This window comes from Acomys russatus, chromosome 3, assembly GCF_903995435.1.
Source record: "Acomys russatus chromosome 3, mAcoRus1.1, whole genome shotgun sequence".
NCBI classification, from domain to species: Eukaryota; Metazoa; Chordata; class Mammalia; order Rodentia; family Muridae; genus Acomys; species Acomys russatus.
The window spans coordinates 41,409,001-41,418,625 of NC_067139.1; the positions used below are offsets into that span (position 1 = coordinate 41,409,001).

Sequence of the window (9,625 nt, forward strand, 5' to 3'; positions counted from 1 at the left end):
TTCTTCTCTCTCCCAGTGTCTCTGGGAAACAGGCTGTGCATTCCTCACTATTGTCACAGGTAAAGATGCTTTGTGTGTGTGTGTGCAAAGCAAGCAAGACTGAAAAGGAGCCTGGGTTATCAAAATGAAGAAGAGACACGGAGTAGTCTTCAGGGCTTTTGGTCACCAGTTTATATTTCTACTTTACCAGAAACTTCTTTAATTTCACCAAATCTTAGTTTCCAAATGGAGAGAAAGAAATTGTTTAGCCACACAGACATTCTTATAATTTACAACCCAATGACCACAGACTATATATATACTACAAATTGTTTAGCTAAGAAGTAAGTTATAGAGTCCAGAGAGATGGCTCAACTGCTAGGTACATTTGTTGCTCTTGTAGAGGTCTTGAGTATGGTTCCCAGCACCCACAAGGCAGCTCACAACCATCTGTAAATCCTGTCTTAGGGGGTCTGGCACCCTCTCCTGGCTTCCACAGGCACTTCATGCACACAGTACACAGTCATACGTGGAAGCAAAGCATCCAATATACATAAGGGGAAAATAAATATAAGTTTAAAAACTAGTTGTAGTTATTGGATATGCCGTCGTGATTTTAAAGTGGTAAAAATAATTAATTCTTATTCAAAAGAGCTTTACTTTCATTATTTTTCCAGAGTGTCTTTTCCTGAAATACTTTTTCAAGGTCCAAAAGCAGCTGTAATTTTTATTTTGATCAGCTATTCCATGTAAATCACTATCAAAATCATGAGGTGCCATGCTTTTCTTGGTGTGTTTTAAGAATGGAACCCATGTTCTCGGCTTGCTTTATTTTATTTAGTACTCGGGCCTCAGACATTGTTCTCATTAGCGTGGTTGGTTTAGCCATGCTGAAGAGATTAGCAGCCTTAATAGCAAGTTCTCTATTATTCATGGTTTCACTGTCTTCTGTAGTCTCTCTCCTTTTTCTCCAGCCTTACAAGAAGTGAGGACCCAGTGACCAGGTTAAGATCAGCACTCCCACAATTTTGAAGCAAGAAATTCCCCCTAGGCCTCCTTTCTGGTGTAGTGCTCCCAACTCTGAGGCAAGAGCAACCCCACACTCTAGGGTCGTTGCTCTGGGGAGCAGGATTTCTTAGAGAGCCCTTACCTGCTGACCTGAGGGTCTGGTTTTATTTTAACAAGTTAAGAATCTCATTAATTAATTCTTTTTAAAAAATATTTATTTTAATTGCATGTGTAGGTGATCACACACGCATGCCTATGTGCACATACACATGAGTGCGGTTGTCCCCCAGAGGTCAGAGACATCAGTGCCTCTGGTTCTGGGTCACGGGCAATGATGTGGGTGTTGAGAACTGACTTATGTCTCCTGCAAGAGCGGTATGAGTTCTTAACCACTGAGCAATCTCTCCAACCCAAGCCCCCCCCCCCACTTCCTCCCCCTCCTCCTTTTTCTTCTTCTTTGTATCAAGCAACAAATAAAAGAGACTTTTCCTGCATCTACTCTAAGGGTCTGTTTGGTCTCCTGTTAAAGAGAAGACACTGTAGGTGGGGCAGAGAGTGGCAAATACCAATCCTCTTAAACTGTATACTGTGAAGGTTTCTGCAAAAGCAGCACCACTTGAAAAAAAAAAAACCCACCCTTTGCTCACCACCAACCCCATCAGCTAGGCACAGTCCAATGGTATTCACTGTGCTTCCCTCGGGAAGGTACTGCCTTAGCAGATGGCACCATCTGATGTGTTCTCATAGCATCACAAGGGCATCCAACAGCCAAGGAGCCAGGGAAAGGGGGCTTCCTCAAAGCTATGGAGCACAGACCTGCCTTTAAAGGAACCTGGATTGCAGGAAGATCCAACCTTGCAAGAAGCATGACTGGGTTTTCCCCAGGGGAAGATCCATGACTCAGCTTCTGGCTGTACATAGAACATATGTTGGACCATTGAGAAACCCATGAGGAGAAAGTCAGATCAGATTGTATGTGGCTCTGGGCAAGCAAGCAGGTGTCTTCTCCAGAGATTAGCTGTCAGACACACTGGAGAAGTGAGAGGGGGTGGGGTGACATAGTCTCTGGGAATACATGATTAGCAATGCAAAGCAGTGGTGTGGAGTCACAGAACTGTAGCATGTTACACTGGGAGTAACTCAGGGACACCCTAACCCTATGTATTTAGCCAAGCAGAACACCAGGAACCAGCCAAGGATGGTTGTTCGTGACACACCAGGAACTAGAAATGGTTTCTAAATCACAGGCCTCAGTGAGCCCTGCTGCTAGATGGATTTCCATGTCCCCATTTGTTCCATCATCCTGCCAAAGTGAAGACTCAGCTTGCCCCAATCTAACTCTTGGAGCATCCCCCAGCACCACTGGCCAGAGGGCAAGCAGGGGCAAAAACTCCCAGGGTCATACTAGGGAATTACATTCAATCTCACAAATATTTAAGTGAGGGTATGAGGGCTGGTTGCCAAGCAGTACAGCACAGAACAAACATCTCCTTGTACTCTGTTGCAAGTAGAGTGTAGTTCTATACGGCCTGAAAGCCATAGAGTATCTATAACAAAAGTATGGCAGTAATTTGTTACCACTGTGACTGTTCCTTTAATGGGTCTATTCTTATGGCAAGCCTGAAAATCCTGAGGAAATAGCACAAAGGGCTGTGTAGATTTGTTCCAAATGGGCCTAGACTTGTGAATCCTGATGAACTCTTGCTAGATTATCCCATCACTCATACATTTGAGAACAGAAGAAAGAAAGCATTCTTTACAAAACATATGTGAAATCCCCAAAGAAATCCTGGAAAGAAATAAAGAAGAAAAAAAAAATATCTGGCCCAAAGAGCTCAAGTAGAAATAAATGACCTGATGGGAAAATGTATAAATCAAGACATGAGTGTCAGGAAACAAGAGCTTTTTTTTTTTTTTTGTGCGCCATCCACAAGTAGAGCTATACTGTATTTAGGAGCTTAGTAGGTCCGCAGTGAATGTGTCCTGTGTGGATGAAGAGAGTCAATGGAGACAGCAAGACCTTAGACTTGTCTGTTCCATGTTCAAGGTGTTACCTTGGGCAAATGCTAACTGGCAATGCAATCTCATTGTCTGTAGTTCAGTGAAGCACTGTGTAAGTTCATGAAAGTAGGTGTGGAGGGGAAGATGGCTGTAAACTGTGGAGAGTTTTCCCAGTGCTCCCTCGGGGAGCATCAAGGAGAGAGCACTGCCACAGAATGTGGGGAAGTCCTGGGAAATGCATGTGCCAGTTTTCTCACACCTTTCTGGAAAATGGCCAGAGGGGATGTATACCTGACTTAAGTATAGTCAGAACCAGTCTCTGCTATCCACGGAGCCATCTTCGCTTTGCGTGGTAAAGGCTGCTGGTTCCTGGGGCATCCTTTACCCTTGGGCCACAAGTCCATGTGAGCAATGGGAAATATTAGGCCCTCCATATACTTTAGCAGCTTCTCTTTATCAGTGTTCTGAGAACGGAGAGGAAGGTTTACCCAGATGGGTATCTGTGGGGCCAAGGTACCATGGAACAGGGAAGAGCCAGCCTGGAGCAAGAGGGAGGTCAAGGTGTGTCCAATCCCAGAAATCTCTTCTCAAGCGTCTTCAGGCTATAGAGTGTCAGTGTGTCCTGTGGCCTTGATAATGCCAGAGCATTGCCAGGATGAAAAATGAGAGCCTTACGCCACACGCCTACTGCACAGGAATCAGATCATGTTTTGAAAACCAGGCAGCCTGAAATGGCATTTTTTTTCCCCTTCATGACATAGAAAACCACACACAAGTCTACTGTGTCAATTTAGTTTCCGTGACTACACCAATGCTGTCTCCTGGTGCTGTCAAGGCTTGTGTTTTCATTAAACTGGGTATTTTTCTTTTAAAAATGCCTTAAATTGTTGCTGTTAATAAGATAGGTGGCATCACCCCATCATAGAGGAGACTCTAAAGCTCTGAGTCCAAAGCGTAGCTCATGCCCCTTGGCTGATTGTCAATAAAATGGGAACAGTACCTTCCGTCTTGGGCACCACTCACTAGGCAGGGATGCAGAGCATTTTGCTTGTTATCTTGGTCAAAATGATCACGTTTCTTAATAGACAGGTCAGTCCTCCCAACAGAAAGCACACGAGTGCTTTTGTAAATCCAAGGTAGCCCTCTTCTCTTCACTGGCTTTGAAGACAGGAGAATCGCAAATCATATGTAAGGTGTTGTTTTGAGCAGTCTCCGCTGCCCTCTGACTCCATTACCTGAGGTGATGGAGAAAACATATGCTCCTGGAAAAAAATCATCTCCCCAACAGCAACCTTCCGCACTGGTGCCAGATGACTGACGCTCCTTGTTCATGCCCTCCCTGCCAGGTCGGTGGCCACACCATGTTGCCCATCCGCTGGATGCCACCAGAGAGCATCATGTACAGGAAATTCACCACCGAGAGTGACGTCTGGAGCCTGGGAGTCGTGTTGTGGGAGATCTTCACCTATGGCAAGCAGCCCTGGTATCAGCTGTCAAACAACGAGGTATGCAAAGGTTGGGGAGACATCCTGCCTGCCGCCCCCACTGCCACTGCCGCCAACACCACCAGAGCTGAAATTTAAGATGCAGCTATGTCCACTTAACGGTGGAGAATGTCCTGTCCATCAGCTAGTCTGGGTAGGGGTTCAAAGTTTACTGCCTATATTTTCCTTCACAAACTCTGGTGCCCCATATTTGACCATGTCCCTTGGATGGAGATGCCTGGTGGCACTCAGAGGAAGGATAATAGGTCATCAAGAAGAGACTCGATACCCTATGAGCATATACAGGGGGAGGAGGTCTCCCTCAGTCACAGACATAGGGGAGGGGAATGGGGGGGGGAAGCAGGAGCGAGGGAGGAATGGGAGAATACAAGGGATGGGCTAACAACTGAGATGTAATTTAAAGAAATTAAAAAAAAAAAAAAAAAAAAAAAAAAGATGCAGCCATGGTCTGAGGGCTCCTGAGCTGGAAACCAGGATATATAGGTTATATGTGGCTTTGCTTGAGTCGGCAGCTTTTCCCAGAGAGCCTGCTGTGTCTCAGAATCTCATAGCCTCACTTTACTGATTTTTGGGGGAAATGAGGCACTGCTGTTGGCTGACCCAACCTTGCATCCTCTAATGACAGAGTTGAGGAATAGTTTTTTACACTTCATCCAACAAATTAGGAGCAACCTTAGCGACCCATCCCCCTCACTCTGGGAAGGACCTATCGACCCATGCCCCTCGCTCTGGGAAGGGCCTTAGCCACCCGTGCCCCTTGGTCTGGAAAGGGTCCATGCACTGTTCCTGGGAAGCTACAATGCACTTCCCCTTTTCAGATTTTGCTAGAACATTTGATGAATTTGTTTGCCTATCCTAAATCCTTTGCAAAGAGTTACCTGTTGAAATCCATGGGAACTGGTGCCAAGAATGCCCCTAGAGACCAAAATATAGAACACTCAAATTCCTAATACAGAATAATGTAGTTTTTGCAAGTGACCTGGGTGTCTCCTTTGCTGTGGGTTGTCTCCAGCCTTACCTACAGTGACAGTTCACACAAATACATTGCGAATAGCGATTGTGCAGTGTATGTAGGGAGTAATGACAAGAAAGAAGTCTGCGTGTGCTCGGTATGGTTGCCGTTTTCCCCATACATTTTCAATCGGCTGTTGTTTGGGTGCAAGCAGGAATCCATGGGTACAGGGAGCCATCAGCGTGTCTGTGTTGAGGTGCAGCACCTTAGTCAGGCGATTCCCATGTCTCTCACATTCATGATTGTCTTTTAATTCAGCTCTGATATCAGGGATCCTAATGAGTTCTGCTGCAAGGAGGTCCCCATCAGTCAGAACCTTACACAAAGCTAATTCAGGTTCCATCCCCAGATAGTAAAACCTGAAACACATAAGACTTTCTGCGTAGAATTTAGATAACCCTTTTTGAATAAACTGCGCCTTTACCAGTTTTGTGACGTCATGGTGGCTCTCTTCCTTGTGAGAAACCTGTGAAAGAGCTTCCTTTGAGGCTGAGGCAAGAGGACCCTGAGTTCAAGGCCAACCTTGGCTCCATAGCAGGTCCTAAGAATTCCCCCCAGTCTCTCTCATTGGAAATTTTGAGGGGAAGATTGGTGTGGGGGTTCAGAGGAAAGCGGTGTGCTAGCGTGACCATGCAGGCACACGGACACACATGCCAATTGTCCTGAGCCAATCAGAGCACACTGTACACGTATAAACCCAAGTTTGCATGCTGCTCTCCAGAAATAAGCACAGTGATTTGGCTTGACTTTTTAAGAAGTTAAAGAAAGGAGAGGCCCTTCCTTGCTCCTCCCACACTGACATTTCTACATGCTTGGCGCTTCGCTTCTCCTGCTAACCCTGCCTCTGGTCTCCCTTCCAGGTGATAGAATGCATCACCCAGGGCCGAGTCCTGCAGCGGCCTCGCACTTGCCCCCAGGAGGTGTACGAGCTAATGTTGGGATGCTGGCAGCGGGAGCCACACATGAGAAAGAACATCAAAGGCATTCATACCCTCCTGCAGAACTTGGCCAAGGCATCTCCCGTCTACCTGGACATCCTAGGCTAGGACCCTTCTCCCCAGATCGTCCCTCCCAATGCACTCCTCAGACTGGCTGACACGATGAACCTCCTAACTGCCGCTGATGTCGCAACCTTGCTGTCCGTCGCTCTGACAGGACAAGGAGTGGCTTTCGGGGGGTAGGGGGGAGCAGTGCGCACTTCTCCATCCACAGACAGTATTAACTTGCTTTTGGCATTGTCTCTTTCTCTCTTCCCATCTCCTCTGGTTTGTTTCTTTCTTTTGCCTTTACTCTATTTTTTTTTTTTTTTTTTTTTTTTTTTTTTTTTTTTTGGTCTTCCCAGCTTCACGGTCCTCAGCCTCCTCCTTGATCAATCTGGCTTCTGTATTCCTGTTAACTGTACATAGACAAAGGCCTTAACAAACATAATTTGTTATATCAGCAGACACTCCAGTTTGCCCACCACAACTAACAATGCCTTGTTGTATTCCTGCCTTTGGTGTGGATGAAAAAAAGGGAAATCAAACATCTGACTTAAATCGTCACTTCCGATGTACAGACATGGGGCGTTTCCATGGATTCACTTCTATTTATTTATTTATTTATTTATTTATTTATTTATTATTGCTATTCTTATTGTTTTCTGATGGCTTTAGCCTGAGTGTGAGAAGGAAAAGCTGTGTACAAGCTGGGAACACTTTATCTGTGGGAAATAAAAACCAGAGAGAGAAGTACTACATTAAACCGCAGCATGAGCGAACCAGAGACAAGCAATGGGGTCAGCTGGGGTCAGCCCTGCTTAGGAAAACCCAGAAACCCTTGACTGGGAGAAACATGTTTGGCTCAATCCCCTGAGGACTGCTCTGAGGAGGAAGGAGGACGTTGAACTCTGCATCATGGACAGAGCTTCCAGTCACAGATACTGGCCTGCAATGGAAAGAAAAGATGGCTTCCATGGGACCCACACATCATACAGACACTGTGGTCGGGCGTGGTAGTAGAGGTGATGTGTTTTCTCCAGTGTTATCTACCAAGCTTTTGTCAAGTTCAATCAAAAAGGGGTAGACTCTCACTCAGATATTATTCCAGGGTTAGTTGGAAAAATCTGAGTCCTTGCTAAAGACAGGAGACATTCTCCATTTGGAGGCAAATTTCTCTTATCCTGAACTTTCTCTACAGCAATTCCCTCCAGCCCCAACCCTCCACTCTCACCTGTCTTTTAACTGTGCGAACAAAATTGTGCATGGTCTTCGTCAACTAATACCTATGTGCAGAAACTACTGTTCCAGCTATGGTGGCCAGTAGGCAGCGTAGCTCCAGGAAAGGTCTAACTCATGCGGCTTAGGGAAAGTAACCAGACAGCAGCCCACAGCACTCTACAGTTGGCAATGGGTTTATGGAATAGGTGTGCTGACGGCTGGAGGTCTTCACTCACCTCAAACCCGCTGGACCACAGGACAGACACACTTCATCCCAGAGAGAAAGGAGTGATCTCTTGGGACACCCCCTGAGCTTACACTCAGTGTGTGTGTGCGCAGGTCAAGTCTCCTGCTCTGGGCTGTTTGGGAGGGTGGTTTTGTCCAATGTAACTCATTGCCAGTATGCTGTTTTGTTATCTGTACTCCATTAAAAAGTTAAAACAGAAAATAAAAATTGACACTGTATGGCTAACGGGAGGTTGTGTCCAGCCTGAGCCTGGAGATGTGCATCTGGGCATGGTCATTGGTTTTACTAAAAGAGAGGGTAGATTTATGTAGAAATTTACGGTTCTTTGGGTGGTCAGGTAGACTGAGGGCAAACAGTGTTTCCGTTTCTCTGTCCCCTCCGTGAGGGGAAGTTTGATAAACTTGACATCTTTATAACTTGAGCCAGATTGGAAGGGATGACGTAATTCACCTTAGAGCATTTCATTTGGTATTTACTTCTGAAGGTGCAAGAACTCTGGGTAGGCTTCATTCATGCCCATTAATTTCTGGAGCACTGTGTTTTCTAGTACAAACTTTGAAATCTGGCTCTCAAAATAAAAATAAATAAATACATAAATTAAAAAAAAAACCTCTGTGTCAATTAACAGAACAGGAGGCCATCCAGTGGGGCCCACTCCAGTCAGGAGCTGCCTGAGGCAGATGCTCTGGTACTTTCTGTTGCAGTGGCTCATGAGAGATGGGAGGTATTTATCTTTTTTTTTTTTTTTCCATTAAAACAAACCCCTCCAGAATCCCTATAATAATATAATGAAAGCCATATCTCTCTGACATATACAGTCTAGTATATGTCATTAAAGGACCCATGGTACTGTCAAAACACTGTGGAGCTGCAAGGCAGCAGTGAAGCAAGGGCAGGTCTGGGCATGATTTTCCAGATTCCATCAGCCATGACCTAGGAACTTGCAGAGGTCTGTTAACCGAGTCTGACCAGTTGCCCTGGGAGAAAAAGATGCAAGTTGCTTAGCAGAGAGCAAAAGAGATAGCGCTGTAGGAGGCCGAGGTAAAGGAGGCTGCACAGGTTTATATCAAAGGTCTATAATGAAAACATGGGAGCATTCCATTCCAGTTCTGTGTTTCCCTCAGCAGGAAAATAAGCAGAGAGAGAGAGAGAGAGAGAGAGAGAGAGAGAGAGAGAAATTCCTTATACTTTTTGACAAGTCCCTGGAGGTCTTAAAATGAAAGTGTCTATGCAAGTGCAAATTTTTATAGTTATTTATACTTATTATTGTTGTTATTAATTATTCTTATTAGTCCCTCTGCTGTCTCGATTTCAGAGCACTAAAGAGCATTTGATTGCTTTTATAGCAGTTGGATGAGCCAAGGACATCTTAAGATATGGCCATCACCTTTCTTGCAGTATGCTAAGTTTTAGAAAAGAAACACTCTTGTTCTAAAATGTACCCCTCTCCAAACGGGACAAAAATGGCGTTAGCAAACCGAGCTCTCAACCCTGAACCCAGCCTCACCTCCATTCCAATTCTTAACTGGTTGATAGATTCTGAGCGCTTTCTTGCATGTGTTGGCAAATTATTCATATTTTGTGTGTGTGTGTGTGTGTGTGTGTGTGTGTGTGATTGTGTGTGTGTATGTGTGTGTGTGTGTATGTGTGTGTGTGTGTGTGTGTGTGTGTGTGT

At 45.2% G+C, this 9,625-nt stretch overlaps 1 protein-coding gene across 1 annotated transcript in view; it reads left to right on the plus strand.

Moving 5' to 3' along the window:
- Positions 1-6,830, plus strand: part of Ntrk2 (neurotrophic receptor tyrosine kinase 2) — a 319,485-nt gene extending 312,655 nt beyond the window's left edge. Inside the window, exons 17-18 of the mRNA XM_051172708.1 lie at positions 4,335-4,493; positions 6,366-6,830. Coding sequence (XP_051028665.1) covers positions 4,335-4,493; positions 6,366-6,551 — 345 coding nt within the window. The 3' untranslated portion in view covers positions 6,552-6,830. The remainder of the gene's footprint in view (positions 1-4,334; positions 4,494-6,365) is intronic.
- The last annotated feature ends 2,795 nt before the right edge of the window (positions 6,831-9,625 follow it).